Raw genomic sequence first — 20,201 nt, forward strand, 5'->3', positions numbered from 1 at the left:
GACACTTTATTTCCCTCTCTGGTTTTTAGAGCTTCTTTAAATCCTTTGATTTCAATGGCATTAGAATTTGAAACTTGGGTGACAGGTAGGGTGTAGGTGTTTGTAGAGGCTGAGTGTCCAGGAGAATCACACCTGCCATCTCCACAGACAACAACTTCTTCCTGTGATTTCATGGCTTTTAACTCACTACTTTTGCTCTTTTATCCACATTTTCTCAATAACAGGAAACACAAATCTCTTTCTCAATGACGTGTATGTGTCTTCACTTAGGTTCAAGTTACTACAAAATTTAGCAAAATGAATGTCACTGAAAAAACTGATGCTGTTAGAAGCAGGTTTCCTTGTCCTTTGGTGCCACTCAAAGTAGGCTGAGACTGCCATCCGTACTGAGCTCCAGAGTCAACTGTGATCCTTCATTTTGAAGCTCTTTGATTTCTTCTTGTACAATTGGGGAGCCACACTTCATACACCGCTTGTGTAATTGTTTTAACTGTGGCTCATAAACTAGAAGAAGTCTTGTGTTTGTATGTGCGGTATTTGAAGTCTGAGACTCGAGAGCTGGAGGTCAAAGCAGCTTGCAAAGAAAAGCGTCTGGACTTCTTTAAGTTGCTTGAAGACGTTTCACCTCTCATCCGAGAAGCTTCTTCAGTTCACTGGTTCACTAGATTCATCAAATGACAAGAACAAATCCTGGGAGTTACCATCATCCACGTCTACTTGTTTGTCCAGTTCAGTCTCCTGTCTGCTTGTGTAGGTGTGGTCCGCTGAGACTGGAACGTGCACATCAGACTGCTGCTGTGCCGCTACGTCTGACTTACTTATCTCAGTCTGGGTTGATGCATCTGTTTTACTTGAAGAACACGGAACACTTACTGTAGTAGCTTCAACTGCTTCATTGCTTGTCTCCTCCATAACTGACGTGGTGTCTGATTGGTCGTCATCATCCACGAACATGTTAGCTACTGTAGAAGCGGGTTGTTGTTGTTAGTTGCAATTTACAATGTAATTTTAAATAATCAATGGATATTACCCAGCTGCAGAAATGCTTAAAAAGAGGTTTGGGTTTGAGGTGGAGCCGTGTGTGTGTGTGTGTGTGTGTGTGTGTGTGTATTATCAACATGAAAACAACACACACACGTTTAATGTTGCCAACATAACTCTGTCAGAAACCCACTCAGCTGATTTACACACACGGAGTAATGAAAGCTGCCGTTCATTCATGATGAACACAGCAACAAACTGTTTAACTAAACATGAATCCAGCTGTCATAAACCTTCAAAACACAGCTGCACATTTATGCTGCAGGTTTACTCTTATTTCAGGTAACCTTACTTACCTGTGGTTAATGAGCACTCAGCGCTGAGGTCTGACTTCTTCTCTGGAGGTGGAAAGTTTTAAAAATGACGAAACAGCGCCGGGAGACCACAGTGGCCAATAATATATTACATCCGTAGTGGTTTAGCACTACCATAGAGAATGAATGGGAGACGGTTTAGGGCCGTTTAGGTAAACAATCCCACGGGGAGTCACGGGTGTAATACCGTCTTTGGCCACAAGGTGGAGAAATATGCATGTGCGTCAATGGTGTAGAGCGCCACCAGCCCAAAGTGCTGTGATCATGGACAAACAAAGGTACTGCACAAGGGTTTAGTGCAGTGATTCCCCGACGGGGAGGCCGTAACTTTTTCGCTTTAACCCACGTTTTTGTTAGAGGTTGGGGACACCCAGATTATTGTTTTTATAAAAAAAAGAATAGCTAAGAACTGAGACAGACTTTAATTTGGCTCTCAGGCTTCCACACATACAGCTTTATTATTGAGATCACAGATGGAGGCCACTGAGATTTAACCACAACATCTCACATTCATCAGCCTCTTTATTTTTTCTGTCACAAATGTAAAGAGAAAGTAGAATAGACATGAACAACGAGCAGAGATAACCCAGGAACCAAAAATCATTAAACACGCTCTCAGTGCTGAGCTCATCACAGTGTTTCTAATAACAGTGTAAACAGAAACGTCACCAGCGTCCTCCCTGCACGAATGCCGCTCTGGTTCCTCTGTTAGTCCAGAGTGTAGATGTTCTCCTGCACCGGCCTCCTCATGCGGATCTCGTAGATGATGTGAGGAGGTTCTTCAGAGGAGAAGCTGCAGAGTTACAAACAGCCGAGTTACTGCCAGAGCGAGCCTCAGCACTGCAGCAATAACTCTGATTCATGTTGTGGAGGTGGTCTGTGTTTCTTTCTGCGTGCTTTGTTTCAGGTGTGAGAGTAAGCTGGCTGGCTGTGATTGGCTGTCGCTGTGTGACATCAGCGTGTTAGTGTGCTGTTTGCTTCCTGTGCTGAACTCACCAGCCGGGCTTTAAGGCTCGTCTGTAGATTCCACCTGCAGCAGAAAACAAAAAATGAACCTCATGTTTGTGTCTGTGTGCAAACGTGCTGCAGAGACATGGAGGACGTACGTCTGAAGGCCAGGAAGAGGAACACTGCGGCGAGGACCATCAACACGCTGACGGAGAGAGAGAGGACGGGAACGTTGATCTGAAGGGAGAGGGAGGGCAGAGCGTCCTCCACCTGCAGGTGGAGAGGATTCATCAGACTGCAGCACGGACAGTTTCGCTTGGAGCTGGCTAACAAAGGTCCGAGGCTGAAACGGTTAATTTAGGACATGAACTCTTAAAGTGGGCTGTAGCTCAGGCAGCAGAGCAGGCAGCCACTAACCAGAAGGTCGGTGAGGTTTCATCCATTCATGCTGCTGAGCTGGGATCTGCTGATGACCCAGTTTGTTCCCAGCGGTAACTGTGGGACGGACGTCCTCACCCTGACTCAACACTGTGGTGTACGCACGAGCTCCTGGTGTTTGTTTGCTCCAACGTGCTCCGCTTTGGTCTCACCTGTTTGCCCTGTTTCCAGCCTCCATGCTAAGCTAAGCTATGAGCTAGTGGCTGTACAATCCCGAACACGTCGTGGCCTAAGATGGCAGGTAATGGCGAGGGTGGTGCTTACTCACAGTGAGGGTGTCAGCGTGCAGCAGGGTGGAGTTTCTCCTCAGAAGGTCCAGCTGAGACGACAGCAGAGTTTTCCAGTTGGCTAAACGAGACAGAGACCAGAGACCTGGAGTGGACGTCTATCACAGAGAAGAGTTAACAGAGACAGTTCACCTCACCTGTCGTCACACCTGTGGAGGTCGGTGACTCCGTCACTCGTTCAGTCGTGAGCTCCGTCGTTGTGCTCGCTGTTGTTGTTGGAGGAGGAGAGCTGGGGACGAGCGCCGAGACCGGAGCTGAGAGGGACAAACATTGAATCACCAAACTCTGGAGAACCTCAGAAATAAAACCAGTCGCTCACCTTTGACCACTCTCAGGTTCATGATCATCTTCTGGTCGTTGAAGAGCCCGTTGATGTCCACCCTGCAGCAGTACGGCCCGCTGTCTGTCCGCCTCACGTTCAGGATGTCCAGGTCCATCTGCCCGTCCATGATGTCCCCCGTCAGCTGGTAGCGGTCCTCCACCTGCAGCCAGGACCAGGGTTATACAACCAGGGGGAGGAGCATGAATTCAACAGAAGAATAAACAGGGAGGAGCTTACAGGAGCGCCAGGTAACCCCAGATAATCAAGTTCTCAACGTTATGCCTGACCTCTGTGACTCTGAGATGTAATCTGACCTCTGTGATGTAATCACACCTGTGTGACGGCGCCGTTCTCGTCGGTCTGCACCAGGATGTTGCTGCACCAGAAGGTCCCGCAGCCGCGACCCCAGCAGACCCGGCTGAGCCCGAAACGCTGCACGGAGTACTGACAGGACAGAGAGGCCACGCCCCCTTCCATTACTTTAAAAGAGGAAACGGACGAAAACCGTCCACCTGCAGCACAAACACACAAACATGACGTTTGCACATGTAAACACACGAGATGCTGTGATGTGACATAAAACCAAGAAGAGCGATAAGCATCGAATAAAAACACGCAGAATACAGGAAACACGCAGTACTGACTTCCTGTAGCTGACCGGCGCTCTGTGCTGGGTAAACTTTGAATCCTTCATAGAAGAGAAACAGTCGACCAGCAGGAGACGACCACGAGAACAGACGAGCTCACACAGACAAAGAGACAGGAAGCCACGAGGCGTCATTCACGCCATACAAACAGACCTGAGCGCCGCTGTCACACCCACGAGTCAGGACCTGTGCTGTGATGTCACGCTGATGTCAGAGTGTGTGCTTCTCACCTGACAGGAGGAAGAGGAGGGCGATGAAGGATCTGGGCGTTGGAGGAGAGTCAGCAGCCATCCTGTGAGTGTGTGAGCGTGTGTGAGGGACGACTGTCCGGCCACACTGTACAGTGTGTCTCTGTGATGGAGGTTGGGGGGAGGTCACGGGGGCGGAGCTACACACAGCCTGTTTGTGTGTCTGCGAGTGTGAACGGCTGCAGTGTTTACGTGTGTATCATCAGTGCTGCAGAGTAACCAGTCTGGGAAATGTACTACAGTACTGAGTTCACAGTACAGCTGTAGTAAAGGTTGGTCACCATAAGTCGTCTGTCTTTATTTCGTTTCCATGTTCTGTTTAGTGTTTTAAGCTGTTTAGTTTCACACGGTGAGCTTTTATTTGTCCTCGCCACGTTCATGTGACCATAACAGTGATGTCAGAGCTGATGGAGGAGAAATGATGGTGGCGGCGTCATGACTGACGAAGAACAGACGAAGCTGAAAACTGACTTTAACTGAAGAAAACACAGAGGACAAAAAGACTTTGTCTCTGTGACACACACACACAGACACACACACACAGACACACACACACACACAGACACACACACACACACAGACACACACACACACACAGACACACACACACACACTCTCTGCTGGCTGGTGGAGACGTCGCCGTCACACAGAGGCTTCTTTATTCGATCCAAATGTTTCTGTTTTCTTCTTTTTCTTCACAAACTGAAAATCTGAGACTTTTAGTTTCAAATAAGCCAAAAATCTAAGAACTTGAAATGTGAGAAGAAGAAGAAAAGCCCAAACACGCAGAGAGGTGAAGGTTTTATACTGATGTGCAGTAATACAAAGAGCTGGGAGTGTGAGTCATTAATAATGTGGATGCAAGAGGCAGACATTTCTCACATGAACACGGCACAGGCTGCATCAAGACACAGCCATGTTTATACTCATATTCCTTTGTCTCCCACTGTGCACTGGTTACCACAGCAAACCCATTAAATAAATGAGTAATAAACTACTAGCCTCTCCTGTGCAGTGCAGCACAGCGATGCTTGTTTCTCTGAATATATACAAAAGTCTTATTTGCCTTTTAGCTGCAGTGCAGCTTCATTTGTGTGCCGACAGAAGAGTCGCTCTGTCCCAGCAGTCACGTCCACGTGGTGTTACCTGGGCACGGACGTTTGGTAGACTTGGCCAGGTTGTGTGTGTGTGTGTGTTGTGCTTCAGTACACTGCACTAAAGCACATGTGAGGGCAGTCAGTGGAGGCTGTGTCCATGCAGAGTGGACTCCACTTCAGCTGAATTCAGCCAACAGAGCTTATCTATGTAGGTACAGGTGTGTTTAATGGGCGGGGCCTAGAAGCAGAGTCTGACATCATCAGCTGCAGTTAAAAACAAACATGGCGAGCATATATAAGTTGATTAGTACATTTACACACACTTGTTTACCTCCATGTTTTAGTTACTTTAGTTTTTAAGCCCCCAGTACAGTTTGTGTGTATTTGCAGTGAAGGATTCCACTGAAGAGCTGACTGGAGGATGGAGACGGTCGCCATGTGTACGAAGAGAGGTGTCGTCTGTCTCCTCTTACAGGAAGATGTCCATTGCAGAAGATGTAAGATGATCCAAGGACTGGACCCAGCCCAAATCAGGAGGCAGAGTCATAATACAAGTGTTTGCTGCTTGGCTGTGCTGTCCTTTTGTCTGTTCGGCTCAGAGGAAGGGGACACGGCGTTTACATGTGCAGTGCTCCATACATCCTTTGAGAGAAATCATTTAGAGCATTTATCTTTGTTGTCCAAAGCTCAGGCAGCAGCTCAAACACTGCTGATAACACCTCCACCTCTGCAGCAGCAGACTGAACCAGGACTCAAACCTGCTCCATCATCTCATCTTTGTAGACCTGCATTTGCAAGCACCAACAAGTCAACGGTAAACATTATACTGGATAATCTGCTGGTTTAAAAGGCTTCGTCCTTTTGTAAAAAAAACAGCTCATATCAGCAGAACTGTAGGACTAAAAAATGTAAGAGAAGAGCTTCAGATCCTGAGTGTGTGAGGACAGAAGGATCAGCTTTATTTCAGATTTGAGATCAACTTTATATTTCAGTTTGTGATTACAGGAGCTGCGCTCAGATTCAGACCTCAGCACCACCCAGTGACAGCAGACAGATCATCCAACATGTTCACATGTTAACTGTAAAATTAAGTGAGGAAAACAGTACAAAGGTTAAAGTACCACATGTGCTGTAGTGAAAGCTGCAGCTGTTTTATTGATAAAGTTAAAGACAAAAAAGGATTATTGTACTCGGCCCTGAACATCTTAGAAATATGGTATCTAACCAGATCCTTACTCTGGATGGCATTACCTTGGCCTCCAGTAACACTGTGAGGAACCTTGGAGTCATGTTTGACCAGGACATGTCCTTCAACGCACATATTAAACAAATATGTAAGACTGCTTTCTTCCATTTGTGCAACATCTCTAAAGTTAGAAATATCCTGTCTCAGAGTGACGCTGAAAAACTAGTTCATGCATTTATTACTTCCAGGCTGGACGACTGTAATTCATTATTATCAGGATGTCCTAAAAACTCCCTGAAAGCCTTCAGCTGATCCAAAATGCTGCAGCAAGAGTCCTGACAGGGACTAGAAAGAGAGAGCAGATTTCTCCTGTTTTGGCTTCCTGTTAAATCCAGGATTCAAAATCCTGCTCCTCACATACAAGGTCTTAAATAATCAGGCCCCATCTTATCTTAATGACCTTGTAGTACCATATCACCCTATTAGAGCACTTCGCTCTCGCTCTGCAGGCCTACTTGTTGTTCCTAGAGTATTTAAAAGTAGAATGGGAGGCAGAGCCTTCAGTTTTCAGGCCCCTCTTCTGTGGAACCAGCTTCCAGTTTGGATTCAGGAGACAGACACTATCTCTACTTTCAAGATTAGGCTTCAAACTTTCCTTTTTGCTAAAGCATATAGTTAGGGCTGGACCAGGTGACCCTGAATCCTCCCTTAGTTATGCTGCAATAGACGTAGGCTGCCGGGGGATTCCCATGATGCATTGAGTTTTTCCTTTCCAGTCACCTTTCTCACTCACTATGTATTAACAGACCTCTCTGCATTGAATCATATCTGTTATTAATCTCTGTCTCTCTTCCACAGCATGTCTTTATCCTGTCTTCCTTCTCTCACCCCAACCAATCACAGCAGATGGCCCCGCCCCTCCCTGAGCCTGGTTCTGCTGGAGGTTTCTTCCTGTTAAAAGGGAGTTTTTCCTTCCCACTGTCGCCAAAGTGCTTGCTCACAGGGGGTCATATGATTGGTGGGTTTTTCTCTGTATCTATGAAGCGCCTTGAGGCAACTTTTGTTGTGATTTGGCGCTATATAAATATATATATATATACACAGTATATATATATAAATAAAACTGAATTGAATTGAATCACTCATGTAACTGTGTCACTATATATCAGCATTACCAGGACCTCAGTTTGGTGTTTCACAAAGCTGCTGATCTCAGACCTGCACAGCTTCTGTTTTAAACACCTGATGTACTCAGCTGCATGAAGAGTGACTGTTGGTTCTCACAAGTATAGTAGAATGCAGCTTTCCGTCCTCATAAAGATAGCTAGACAGGAACGAACACACACACACACACACACACACACACACACACACACACACACACACACACACACACACACACACACACACACAGCTCAGCTGCTGCTGGGGAGGGTTTTTAAAAAAGCCACTTGATCAGGGAACCAATCAGCAGCTGCCAGCTCTCAAAGGGACCTGCAGAGACATTTAAAGGCACAGAACACAGAGAACAAAGTCCAGCCACCATGATACAAATTATGGCGAGGGCCAGGCTGTGACATTGGCGTCCTAGCTACTCGCTGTACTGTTTGTATTGTACCTCATCAGTCTCCAGGTGTGATAGAAGTTGTGTTGCTGGAACTCTGAGCCCATCATCTTCTACTGATCCAGTTCAGGGCTGCCGGGGGTGGAGCTTATGCCACCCCGAGTTCATTTATCTTCATTTCATCTTTATTTCTTTATTTTTATCACATTCATAGTAGACACAACCTCAGAGATACCTTTTACTTTTACTAGAGTATTTTTAATAAGAAAACAAAGACTGCAGTTCTCCTAGTGTCCACTCGAGGCAGCTGTCAGGACAAATGTGGATTCATTGCCTCAGGTAGGCCGGAGTGGGGGCTCCTTCTCCAGCCAGGAGTATCTGGGCCACAGGCGTCTAAGGAGGGAGTGGGCTCTGCAGAAGTGATCAAAGCGTGTTTGGGGTATGATTGTCCTGTTGTCCCTCCAGCAGAACCTCAGGTTTTCTCTCAGCTGATCAGGATCAAACCTCAGCACCTGAAACAGAAAAAGACAACCATGAAACTGAAGCTCAGTCACAAATTAAACTGTCAGAGTCAGACGTGATGATCCAGCACTCTGAGCTCTTCACATGGCGGTTCATTCAAAGCCTTTCAGCGCTCACGCTGTGGTGGATGCAGTCTGGGGCGGGCTGGAGGAGCCGGCTGGCTGATAGTGAGGAGGAGGAGCAGTGAAGGTACCTGTCTGTTCTCCATGTGCAGGGCGACGGCGACGTGATCCCACACATAAAACTCTGGGTGCCTAATCGGCCCCCGAGCGTCCATCTGGTTCTCGTCAGGTCCTCGGATCAACTCGTAGCTGAGAGGACGGGCAGAGACACAGAGGTCAGAGGGCGCTTTTAGTCTCTCACTGGAGGTCATTTCCACATTTACCTGTGTGATTCTTACCTGTGTGTCTTACACATGGCCTCCGGTCTCCAGATGAAGCGTCCGTCTCTATAAGTGCAGACGGCGTCCGGGTCATCATCAGGGAGCAAAGGAAACCTTGAGAAGAGCAGCTGATTGGCCGGGCTGTGGACCAGCACAGAGTACTGCACTTCCTGTTTGTACAGCGAGGTCTTGAACACCCTCATGATGGGCGGAGCTCCAGAGCAAAACTGGGGACGATAACAGAAGTTTCAGTTTTACTTCCAGAGACAGAAAGAGTGACGCGGCACAGCGAGTTTCGGTCGACGCGCGCTTTGAGTCACGACAGCAGCTCGCTGTAAACGAAGGATGGAAGTGCCCTGTTGTTCAGTGTTGTCAGGAATGTTGTGATTACACTTTATTTGAGCTTTAACTGAGAAAAGAATCTTTTAACAATCTGCAGGTTTCGTCTGCGAGTATATTTGAACCATCATCAGCTGAGTCTGGGTCTGTTCCAGTCGGCTGATGTTTGTGTTTCCACCTGAAATATTTACTGAGTCCATGTAAGCTGAATGAAAAAAGCACGTTCTTCAGTTTGTGACTAAGAATTTAATATTTATAGTATTCAGTGTTTTAACATTATGGAGAAATATAAATATGCATCATTCAGAAACAGTCCCAGGTTATTGTTTGCAGTTTTTTTTACAGGACTACTTGAAGTTTTAAAATATCTAAATGATCCAGGATGCAGATATTTGAATACTAGACCCTGTTTCATGTTTCTGGTAAGACCCACCAGTGCCCATATGGAAAAGAAATAGTAAAAACTTATATGATTTACTCATGAAGGTGGCCACTTTCTCATTACTTTCATATATTGTTTTAGGAAGTATCCAAAACATACAAGTTTCATTGTATAATCTTTCAAGGGCTCTTATATGTGTTTTCACTCTTGTATGCTTTTCATACAAGTTTCACACAAGACAGATACAAACTTTATAAGATTTATTCATATCTTTTCCATGTGGGTGAAACTGTCAGGTTTCTGTTGTTAACAGTGTTTTAGATATTCATGTTCAAACTCTGCCTCTGAAAAGTGTTTGACATGAAGTTCACAGACATCTCTGACTCTTTTATGGTGCTCACGGGCGGTGATGTCAGCTCTGTGAATGCAAACAGTCATTTAAACGAAGGATTACCTGCTCGCTGTAGGCCGTCAGCACCTCCTCCAGAGGAAACCTGAAGCGGTACGAGCCCAGTCTCGACCTCCTCCTGAAGGCTGGAGAGGAGGCGAACTTCCACAGGAAGCTCTCCTGCTCTGCAGCCTGCTCCTCCATCCCGTCTGGGTAGGTCTTCTTCAGGAGCCTCGTCTCAGCCGCTTGGATCTCCTCGGGTCCCACAGCCAGACTCCACCACACCAGGGAGAGATGGCGAGGATCCGAGGAGCCTCCACGAGGATCCTTGAAGCCTCTGTCCTTCCGGATCCCACATAGCCCCCGTCGCTCTGTGTCATGTTTCAGGTGAGACACGTAGAACTCGGGTCGGGGGTAGTCAGGGATGTCTTCTTTGTAGAGGTACTGGTTCTCCAAACCCTGACGCTCAGCTGTACTTCTTAAATCATTCAGCCGCACATGCTGACCCTCTATCAAATGTTCGGTATAGTTTCGGCTGTTTGTCTGCGTCTGCATGATCATGGAGGGTGAGCTGAAGAGAAGTGGTCTCTGATATCTGACGGGACACACTTTTATTCAGACCCCACCCAGTCTCTCTCTCACACACACACACACACACACACACGCACACACACACACACAGCGTTCTGGTTTTGGTTCATTGACTGCACGTCTTGCCTGAAGTTTCAGTTTGATTCGTCTTCAGATGTTTGAGGTTTGTTGTTGTTTGTTTGAATTCTGCTTCATCACCGAGGACCTGCTGTCATGGTTTTGTTCAGTGAACCTAACCGACCTTACATTTCCATAAAAGGCTTGTCTGGTGTATTTCCTCTGAGTTGTAGGAAACGGTGTGATGTAATGAGACAGGAAGTGCGGGTGCCAAACTGTTTCTGATGTCACTGTGGTTTCTTCCTCCTTCACTTGCGTCCGGGCTGAGCAGAATTCACCTGAGGCCGATATGAGCCGGACGTTCGTGCTGTGATGGAAAGCATCAGGGTCGTTTTACTGAAACATGTTCACCTCTTTCTGCTTATTGAACTTGAACAGGTCATTTAGACCTGACCCAACGCTCTTCTTCTCTTTGTGTTCTCGTGTTTCTGTTTCATGATTAAAAAATTTTTTATTAACACTCTTGCCAACAATAAAAAACGTTACAAAAACAAGCTGCGCTCTGACCCCAGCGCTCATCAGAAGTGTCTGCTTGTAAAAACATATCCATCCATCAAAGTCAGGTCACCTGCAGGCTGAGCCGTATTCCAGACTTCTGAGGCCTTCCTAACCAGACCAGCAGGTTCTGGTCTCACTCGGAGTCTCCTGCCTGGAAGACCTCCAAAGGGAACCACCTCAGTCTGCCAGTACAAAGGTGCTGTCCGCACCCAAGCCCAAACAGCCCGTGATGTACAGAGCCGTTATCATCTCAGGACAAGTCTGAGTCAGTCCTGACGTCCTGAACCAGACAGCATCTCTGCCAGTGTATCTGCAGAGGTTCCCTCAAATCTTCAGGCTGTCTCCTTCACAGACGAAGGTTCGGTCAGACTCAGGAGCTCCTCAAAGTCCTCTTTCCACCCTCGACAATAAATCGAGTACATGTCAGCTGTTCCCCTGCACGCCCTGAGAACTTCCTGAGCTCATGGACAGAAGTTCTTTGACGTCCAATGAAAGTCCTTCCTAAGGGGTCTCAGATCCGACCCTGAACTCCCGTGGCTCCTCCCACAGTTTTTTCGACATTGATATGCCGAGGTCACCAGACAGAAACGCCCTGGATTCATGGTGATGATCACATCTACAGCCGATGTTACTGCACCATTATTTGTTTGTTTCTAACTGTTGTTGTTAGGCCTCGTAATGGCCACGCCTGGCCTCTACTACTGTTTCTATATAAAAACATTTAATTCACATTACATTTTAACATATTTGAATAATATCAACATTTAGCAGTAAATCAGAAATAAGAAACAGATATGTGTCAATCTTGCAGGATTTAACATTTTCACCCCTGAAGTCAGCAAAATAACATTCATCTGTAGTGTAAGCTGTCAGATCACTGGTGTCAGCTGGTGTCCACCTGTATTTAGTTTGGAGGAATCAGTGAGTGAGTGAAACTCACTTCTGTCTGATGACAGTGATACTGAGGCAAGCTGTTGAAAATATGCTGAACTTTCTGTCAATATGGACTGCTGTTAGCTGCCGTTAGCCTCTATTTGCTGCTGTTAGCCTCTATTAGCTGCTATTAGCCTCTATTAGCTGCTATTAGCCTCTATTAGCTTCTATTCACTGCTGTTAGCTGCTGTTAGCCTCTATTCGCTGCTGAAGTAGCTTCATTTCCCTCCACTCCGGAGAGCTGAGGCCCGTCAGGTTTTATTTTCCACTGATATCCCTCGCTTGCTCTAAAACTACGTCTTCTTATGTATTTATAGTCTGACTGCAAAAGCTGACTGTGAGAAATTATTTCAACATATTCTGTTATGGGGTAACCAGGTCTCACAGCAGGAGGTGAAAAGGATTGTTAAGCTCTAATTTAACGTAATTAAAGTTTACTGTCTTAAAACGATATGAAAAATATTTTATTTGGCACATCCACAAAGACAAAACACTCCTGATAACAGTGAAACAGGAGACATCAAAGGAAAAGAAGCTTTAAAGGTTAAAACAGTTCATTTCAATACTGCTCATTAATAATCAGAATAAAATCAGAATAAAACCTGACCGCAGAAACATCATTAGCATCGTTATTGAATCAGTTACAGGAGACATCAGAGATGATGTGCTTTTTCATTTTCACTTCCTCAGTTTCATCTTTACACAGGTGCTGGCAGGTGATTGGCTTAAATGGTCACCACTGACAGGCTGTCGGTGCTGCATTGGTGAGAACTGGGCCCATAGGTGTGTCTGTGGGAGGGGCTACACAGAGAAAATCACTGCTGATTGGCAGATGCAGCACTCTGATTGTGTCCACCATGGAAATGATCCTCCTGTTAGTAACGCTGTGCAGCAGTTGGTCTGCACGAAGGCAGAGGCGGGTCCTCACCAGCAGGTGGAGACGCGGTGATGCTGGAGTCCTCGTGGACACAGTTTTCCAAACTTCAGAAGGTTCATTTGTTCGGTCACTCACACATTCCTCTCATGTGACCAACATCTCTAAAGTTAGAGATATCCTGTCTCAGAGTGACGCTGAAAAACTAGTTCATGCATTTATTACTTCCAGGCTGGACGACTGTGATTCATTATTATCAGGAAGTCCTAAAAACTCACTGAAAAGCCTTCAGCTGATCCAAAATGCTGCAGCAAGAGTCCTGACAGGGACTAGAAAGAGAGAGCAGATTTCTCCTGTTTTGGCTTCCTGTCATTTTCAAACCCTCACAGACACACGTGTGTCTTGAATGATCTTCGTGAGATCGGCACTGTTGGGATTTTTTAAAAAGGCTTTTGGATCGTTGCACAAAATAAATATTCACAATTTAAACATTCGCAGTCGGCTACAAACAAACTGCATTTTCAAACCTGCTGACGTCAGTATGGGGGGGGGGACTTCCCATGATGCATCATGGAAGCTAAACTGGGAGGTGACCTCCTCACTAAGGCCAGCAGGTGTCGCTGTGCTGGGTGTTCTGGTGCATTTATCGTACGCCACACTCCATCACCTGAGGGTAAACAGTGTAAACAACATTACAACATCACCCAGCACTCAGACGGTGCTCCTGATGGAGTAGACCTCCCCTCCTTTAGCCATGACCATCCTCGCCACAGCCTGCACCAGATCGTAGACCTGCTGACCGTCCCAATGGTCCGGGTTGTTGTTGAGGACGTGGTACCTGTAGCCCACTTTGAAAAGCAGCTCAGGTCCTGCCGCCCGGCGCTGTCTCTCGATGTCTGGAGCCGCCGAGTTAGCATAGGTGTAGAGGATCCTGGTGTACCTCGACACGTCCATCCCAAAGAACTCCTCCACCTGCCTCATGGTGGCTAGATCCTCCACGGTGGAGGACCCCACCCTGGTGACCAGCAGGACGGCGTGGGGCCTCAGCATGTTGACACATGTGGAGATGTCCCTCTTCACGGCATCGTCTGATGTTTCCGAGAGACCGGGAGTCTCGGCTACGGTCACCTGGTGGCCGAACACCCACTCGCTCTGCCAGCAGCACGATGACGTCCCTGAGGAGAAGATTCCACCAGTTTACTCTGAACATGCTCCCAGTTTGAGGCGTTTGACCTCCTACACTAAGCTAATGTTAGCCGTGTAGGGGAGCTAAAGAGGCTGTGGCTAAATCAGTCCACAGACGGGTTAGCCTTACCGGAGGATGGACCGCCTGGACTGAAGGCAAGCCTTCCTAGGATGGCGTTCCCAGTGGAGCTCTTCCCCACTCCAGGCCTCCCAACAAGAACCAGTCTGATGTTGGACACTGAGATGGAGAAAGTCTGCTGTTAAAACGAGATTTAAAGGATCATTTTAAGCTCCGTGTTTCCTGTTTCTGTGGGTCTGAGATGAAACGACAGACGCTTTAAAGTCGTCATTGATATTCTTCATGATGTCACACAGCCCCTCCCTCACGCTTTAAAGGAAGAGTGCAAAGTACCGAGGACAGCACAACTTGGACTTGCTTTCTACAGAAACGCAAAGATCGGTGTACCTCACACTGGGAGGGGTCACAGTCTCCAGTGTGCACATGTGATACCTGTGTAACGCTGCAGGAGCGAGCGCTCCTCCTCCAGGGGGAGGTGCCAGCCCGGCCACAGGCATTTAACCAAGTTTGTAGCGTCTTCGAAATCATCGAAATCCTCCTCGTCGTTTCTGGCTGTTACTTCCTCCGGCCAACAGAACCTGAGGTTCTGTCTCAGGCGGTCAGCGTCAAACGTCAGCACCTGAAGGATCAACAGGATGTTTTTAAAGGAAACCTGCAAACGTCTGAACTCTGACGGTACACCTGCAGGAGTGTTACGTTCAGGGACAGTCGGAAACTTTAAGGCTGAGAGAACACGTGTGAACCTACATGATCACAACAAATAATCATGTTCGAGGTCCTGCAGTCAAACATAAACCAGCTTCTCAAGCATGAAGCGCCAACAGCTGCAGTTCCTCTGACGCCCAGCAGAGGCAGCAGTGAGTCTCAATAGATTAGGGGTTTGCCCATTTGCCCACTTGAAGTGCTGTGTGACTTCCTTTGAGAACCCTCTGACATCAGTGAGAGAAATGGGTTCTTTACATGGTGAGCTGCTGTCCAAAGCTGAAGCTATCGAAACGTTTGCTGAAGTTTTCAATCAGCTTATCAACAAAGTCAACAAAAGAGGACACATCTCCCCGAACCTGTTCCTTCACTGTTGGGAAGTGTGCATAGTCTCCTTGCAGGAACACTTCAGGTTTCCTCTGAAAGCAGCGGACAGCTGTCATCGGTTCACAGATTGGATCGTCTTTGCAGCTTCAAATTCAGTCCATTCAGGTGTGAAGTGATAGCAACCAAAAAGGCCACAATATCCATGTTTTTCCATCATTAAAAAAGAGAGAAAAGTTTGGTGCTTCCTGACTTTCCGGCTCTTCGTGCTTTGTCTCATGGTGGCGTTTGCTGGAAGAATGAGCACGTCTGCGTCGGTGCAGTCTTGAAAGTTCTATTTTCGGTCTTTACTTTTCTCGCTTTTGAAAGCGCCATCGTTGTTGTACCTCTTGTGACTGCCTGTATCGTTAATCGTCTCACTTGTTATTCGCCTCTCACCGTCTCTTTCCTCTGTCTGTCGGTGTCTGCGATCTCCTTGAATGCACAGATTTGATTGGCTGAGTAGCGTCACATGGGTGGCTTAACTCGCACACAATTGGTTTGTCTGTTCCCTGGTCTATTAATGCAAGGTAACATTACCGCTTAAAATTCAATCGCCTCGTCAAAAGTATTTTAATATTTTGTGAAGTTTAGGTCCGGGTCCGTCCATAGATGTTAGAACCACAGCAGAAACAAACATGTTTACAGCCTGAAACACATCTTTAGAATTCACCTGTTTAAATTGCATTAAGGCTTATTAGGGGCGTGGCCTCTTTGACAGGTGGACGGTGACACGGTCTTCACAGACTGTTTGACTAAAGTGTTGTTTTTTCACCTGTCTCGAGCAAAGACTATTGGATCATCTATCCATGGAGGAAAAATGAAAATATGAAGAGAAACAAAGAATTTGGGTCCATATTCTGCAGCAGTGACGCCGCTCCCGCAGCTCGGACTCATGACCATCTGCCTGCATGCTGCAGAGGATCGCTCACCTCACCACGCTGCCAGGACGAAGCTTTCATACAACCTGTGGATGCAGACTGACAGGCTACGAAATCTTCTCATAATATGAAATATATATTTAAAAAAACGAAGACAAAAATGTTCCTTTTCTAACTCAACATGCTTCAGGTGTAAAGAGTGATGAGGAGGAGCTACCCGTCTGTTCTCCACGTGCAGGGCGACGGCGACATTGTCCCAAACATAAAACACTCGTCGAATCAGCTGCTGAGCATCCACGTGGTTCCCATCAGGTCTGTGGGTCAGCTCGTAACTGTGGGAACAACGCACACGACTGAGAGGCTGGGAAAGTGGAAACACGCCAAACTGTCAGGAAGCGGCTGTGAGAGGAGCCAACGCAAACTCACTGACACACACAGACACACACACACAGACACACACAGACACACATAGATGCACACAGATGCACACAGGGCAGACACAAGGGGGAAATACTAAATAATCAAGGAGCTAAACAGGGAACATAACTGCTGAGCACTAATGAAGCCAAAGAAACATCACAAGGAAACAAAATGCTGGTGAGAAGGACCCAGAACCCTGAAACCTTCAGAACCTGCAGCTAAATGTCCACAGGACCGGATCCACGCTGACACCACGCTGCACCCACAGCTGCTGCAGAAAGCAAAGACCTACACGAGCACATTTTTGGGATGAAGCTTCCATATCTCCATCTATCACATCAGGATGAAGAAGCAGGCAGACGGCATCAATGAGAGCAGTACACACTCTGCACATGCTCTGTGTCAACCCGTGTGATTCTAACCCGTGTGATTCTAACCCGTGTGATTCTTACCTCTGTGATTCTTACCTCTGTGATTCTTACCTGTGTGTCTTACACATGGCCTCCGGTCTCCAGATGAAGCGTCCGTCTCTATAAGTGCAGACGGCGTCCGGGTCATCATCAGGGAGCAAAGGAAACCTTGAGAAGAGCAGCTGATTGGCCGGGCTGTGGACCAGCACAGAGTACTGCACTTCCTGTTTGTACAGCGAGGTCTTGAACACCCTCATGATGGGCGGAGCTCCGGAGCAAAACTGGAGATGATAGAAGCAGAAGACTCCAGCTGTTACACGCCTGCAGTCACTAACCTGGTGTGGTGGATTTGTGCACAGCTGTGGTTTTACAGTTTCCACTCATCACGGGCACAGCTCCTTCTGGACTTCTTTTCACGGGGTGGACGATCGTACAGCAGATGAGAGCAGGGTGCATATTGTTTGAATTTATTTTAGATTTTCTCCGACCCACACGGGGTCAGACGAGTGCTGAGCTTTGAGAGCTTCACCTTCAGCTTTCACCGCTGTGGCCAAACGGCTCAGTCTGTGTCGTCTCACCATCGACTTGGTTGTTAATAACCCCTGAGACAGGACGGTGCATGCGGACATGAAGGGCACCAGAGGAACAAAGGTAGTTTACCTGAGCTCTGAACACATTTCTTTCAAGGGTCAACGATCTCACCAGCGGCACATCTTAACATTAACATCACAGCCACAGCACATGTCAACAGAAAATCCCCTGGTGGATCGAAACCTCCTTGAATAGATGCAGACCACACCAGCAGAAAGTCCACCTACAAATCAACATGTACAGTGAGCTGCAGCGGTTAACACACGCCACATCTGACTACAAAGCAGTTAAATAAGATACAAACTAACTAAATCAATTCAAACTACAGACTCAGATTGCTCCCCCCTCAGCTCTCATCCAATGGTTTATCCCACTGACGGTGGATAATTAGGGAATTCCCTCATCATGTGCACTCCAGCAATCTAGCCTTCAGGAAGTTGACCTCAAAAGACAGAGTGGTTAGTGGACTTCAAAATAAAAGCACCCAGCACCCTCACATTTCAGCAGCACTCATTAAAGACTCAGCTGAGTGTATGTGTACTCCTCATCCTGTGTGGATCAGAGATGATTTGTTTGTTAATGTCATTAAAGACGTCTGCTGCACAGTCGCCACCCTGTGAAAGAAGAAATCCTTCACAGCCCAAAATGACCTGACATCCACCACGTGATGATGGAAGCTGCTGCCAGCAGCTGCACGCCTCGGTTTACCGTCTCTGTTGTGCTTTGAATCTTTCTTACATGTTTCTGTGTCTTTGTCATGAACTCGAATGATTTGGTGCCACAAAATTGAACTGACTTAGTTTTCTTTGACACAGTGTTGTGTCTTCCTGTGGTTCCGTTAATCTGAACTCGTGTTCATGCTGAGTCTGTTAATCACACTCAGTCTTTCTGCTTCACTCTCTCACTGAACTGTTGGGCCCGTGTGCTGACAGAGGAGTACCTGCTCGCTGTAGGCCGTCAGCACCTCCTGCAGGGGGAAGGTGAAGCGGTACGAGCCCAGCCTGGACTTCTCGCCGAAGGCCGGAGAGGAGGCGAACCTCCACAGGAAGCTCCGCTGCCTCGCGGCCTGCTCCTCCGTCTGGTTTGGGTGGGTCTCCTCTAGCAGCCTCGTCTCGGCCTCCTGGATCTCCTCGGGTCCCACAGCCAGACTCCACCACACCAGGACCTGCCTGTGAGGATCCCCGAAGCCGCCGTCCACCCTGATGCAACATAAGCCCCGTCGCTCCGTGTCGTGTTTGACACGGCTCACGTGGAACTCGGGTTGGGGGTACGCAGGGATGTCTTCACTGAAGATGTACTGGTTCTCCAACCCATACCTTTGAACTTCCTGTTTCAGATGATTCAGCCTGGAGTGCTTACAGTACAGGAAGTGCTCTAAACGTCCTCTCCTGTTTCTCTGTGTCCGCATGATCACAGGTCCATCCGAGTCTCTGTGGTGGAGCCGTTCCTGCACACGCTCACGTCTGTCTCTCTGCTCCAACGAACGCTGCGAAGCACAAAAAGTCATCATCAGCGTCAAACTGAGGATTAGACGAGTCTGAGAAGCTCGGCTGAGTCAGAAATCAGCAGCTGGACTGGCGGTCGCACCTCTGTGGTGGTTTGGAGTACTGCAAAGTCATTTCCTGCCTGGTTGCAGTGTGTCCTACTCTCAGTGATCTCGCTGCTAACAGGTGCTTCTGTGTGTTTGTGCGCACAATATCTCACTTCCTGTCTCGTTGTTTATCCCCTTGTTGGTGCCTTTGAGCCTTTTTCCGTCTCCGTGTCCCTGCAGTGACTCTGTCTCTTTTTGCTTTTATCATCGTTGTTTGCTCTTTTCCATCATGCCGAGTCTGCGTGGACTGTGTGTTGCTGGTGCTTTGTGTCCACGTTTGCTCGTTTTGTTCCTCGTTTCTGTGCTTTCACACACTTTTGTGTGTCTGTTTATTCTCAGTTACTCTTTGTGTTGCTGTGTTCAGTGTTTGTTCTTTGTCAGTCAGTTACTTTGCAGTGAATCTGTCGTGTTTCTATCATAAACACATTTTCTTTACCTCCATGAAGCACAGCAGCAGGGCAGGCCCGCCCCCTCAGTCCTCCGGCAGGTGGCGTGTTGGTTCCACAGCCGGCATGCGTCACGGTGGACGAGTTTTCCTGCTGTTCTTTCAGAGTCTCAGCGGATCCACGGAGTCAGCCCTGCGAGTCCGGCTCGGTTTAAAATCCTCTCAGCGGTTCCCGGACACACCGCACATGCGCAGTAAACTTCCTGCAGCTGTCACAGCTGGAGTGTGACAGCTCGGTCAGGCTGTCACCTGAAGACTCCACGGTGCCGTGTCAGCTGCGCCTGTGGGCGTGGCCGGCTGCGATATGAACTCTGACCTGTAAACAGGCAGAAAACAGCTGATGGCGCCGAGGAAACATGCTGTCACGTGACTATTCACCCCGTGTGAGGCGCCCCCTGCTGCAGAGGCAGGAACCA

At 47.6% G+C, this 20,201-nt stretch overlaps 3 protein-coding genes across 6 annotated transcripts; all 3 read right to left on the reverse strand.

Moving 5' to 3' along the window:
- Window positions 1-1,859: 1,859 nt before the first annotated feature.
- Window positions 1,860-4,372, reverse strand: timd4 (T cell immunoglobulin and mucin domain containing 4). 3 transcript variants are annotated; one of them, XM_086308107.1, is made up of 8 exons: window positions 4,228-4,372; window positions 3,684-3,862; window positions 3,348-3,510; window positions 3,166-3,282; window positions 3,010-3,089; window positions 2,462-2,573; window positions 2,352-2,385; window positions 1,860-2,148 (listed from the first exon to the last, which is right to left on the reverse strand). In XM_086308107.1, exons 1-8 carry the CDS (start codon window positions 4,286-4,288, stop codon window positions 2,064-2,066), a joined length of 831 nt encoding a protein of 276 aa, XP_086164233.1. In that variant the 5' UTR covers window positions 4,289-4,372; the 3' UTR covers window positions 1,860-2,063. The 3 variants fall into 3 exon arrangements, with proteins under 3 accessions (XP_086164233.1, XP_086164231.1, XP_086164232.1); XM_086308105.1 differs by having other exon boundaries at window positions 3,178-3,282; window positions 4,228-4,347; XM_086308106.1 differs by having other exon boundaries at window positions 3,995-4,327.
- A 1,855-nt stretch (window positions 4,373-6,227) lies between these two features.
- Window positions 6,228-12,547, reverse strand: LOC147320215 (uncharacterized). Its single transcript, XM_086308088.1, has 4 exons — window positions 10,172-12,547; window positions 9,015-9,223; window positions 8,808-8,925; window positions 6,228-8,604 (listed from the first exon to the last, which is right to left on the reverse strand). The coding sequence occupies exons 1-4, from the start codon at window positions 10,664-10,666 to the stop codon at window positions 8,428-8,430; spliced, it is 999 nt and encodes a 332-aa protein (XP_086164214.1). The 5' UTR covers window positions 10,667-12,547; the 3' UTR covers window positions 6,228-8,427.
- A 143-nt stretch (window positions 12,548-12,690) lies between these two features.
- Window positions 12,691-20,154, reverse strand: LOC147320216 (uncharacterized). 2 transcript variants are annotated; one of them, XM_086308052.1, is made up of 7 exons: window positions 19,777-20,154; window positions 18,690-19,235; window positions 17,231-17,439; window positions 16,546-16,660; window positions 14,815-15,001; window positions 14,434-14,541; window positions 12,691-14,293 (listed from the first exon to the last, which is right to left on the reverse strand). In XM_086308052.1, the coding sequence occupies exons 1-7, from the start codon at window positions 19,780-19,782 to the stop codon at window positions 13,830-13,832; spliced, it is 1,635 nt and encodes a 544-aa protein (XP_086164178.1). In that variant the 5' UTR covers window positions 19,783-20,154; the 3' UTR covers window positions 12,691-13,829. The 2 variants fall into 2 exon arrangements, with proteins under 2 accessions (XP_086164178.1, XP_086164177.1); XM_086308051.1 differs by lacking the exon at window positions 19,777-20,154 and having other exon boundaries at window positions 18,690-19,756.
- Between the last annotated feature and the right edge of the window lie 47 nt (window positions 20,155-20,201).

This window comes from Aulonocara sp. 'chitande type north' Nkhata Bay, linkage group LG10, assembly GCF_057382095.1.
Source record: "Aulonocara sp. 'chitande type north' Nkhata Bay isolate Kocher_YH1m ecotype deep benthic linkage group LG10, A_spYH_male_GT1.1, whole genome shotgun sequence".
Classification (NCBI taxonomy): Eukaryota; Metazoa; Chordata; class Actinopteri; order Cichliformes; family Cichlidae; genus Aulonocara; species Aulonocara sp. 'chitande type north' Nkhata Bay.

Coding starts and splice junctions, on each gene's coding strand:
- timd4 (XM_086308107.1), bottom strand. CDS start 4,288: ATGGCTGCTGACTCTCCTCCAACGCCCAGATCCTTCATCGCCCTCCTC. Junction 3,863..4,227: donor CCTCCTCTTCCTCCTGTCAG/GTGAGAAGCACA, acceptor TTTGTGCTGCAG/GTGGACGGTTTTCGTCCGTT. Junction 2,574..3,009: donor TGCACGCTGACACCCTCACT/GTGAGTAAGCAC, acceptor CTCCACCTGCAG/GTGGAGGACGCTCTGCCCTC.
- LOC147320216 (XM_086308051.1), bottom strand. CDS start 19,259: ATGATGACTTTTTGTGCTTCGCAGCGTTCGTTGGAGCAGAGAGACAGA. Junction 16,661..17,230: donor GCCATGTGTAAGACACACAG/GTAAGAATCACA, acceptor TTGTTCCCACAG/TTACGAGCTGACCCACAGAC. Junction 14,542..14,814: donor GCTCCTGCAGCGTTACACAG/GTATCACATGTG, acceptor TCTCCATCTCAG/TGTCCAACATCAGACTGGTT.
- LOC147320215 (XM_086308088.1), bottom strand. CDS start 10,666: ATGATCATGCAGACGCAGACAAACAGCCGAAACTATACCGAACATTTG. Junction 9,224..10,171: donor TGACGGCCTACAGCGAGCAG/GTAATCCTTCGT, acceptor TATCGTCCCCAG/TTTTGCTCTGGAGCTCCGCC. Junction 8,605..8,807: donor TGCACATGGAGAACAGACAG/GTACCTTCACTG, acceptor TTTCTGTTTCAG/GTGCTGAGGTTTGATCCTGA.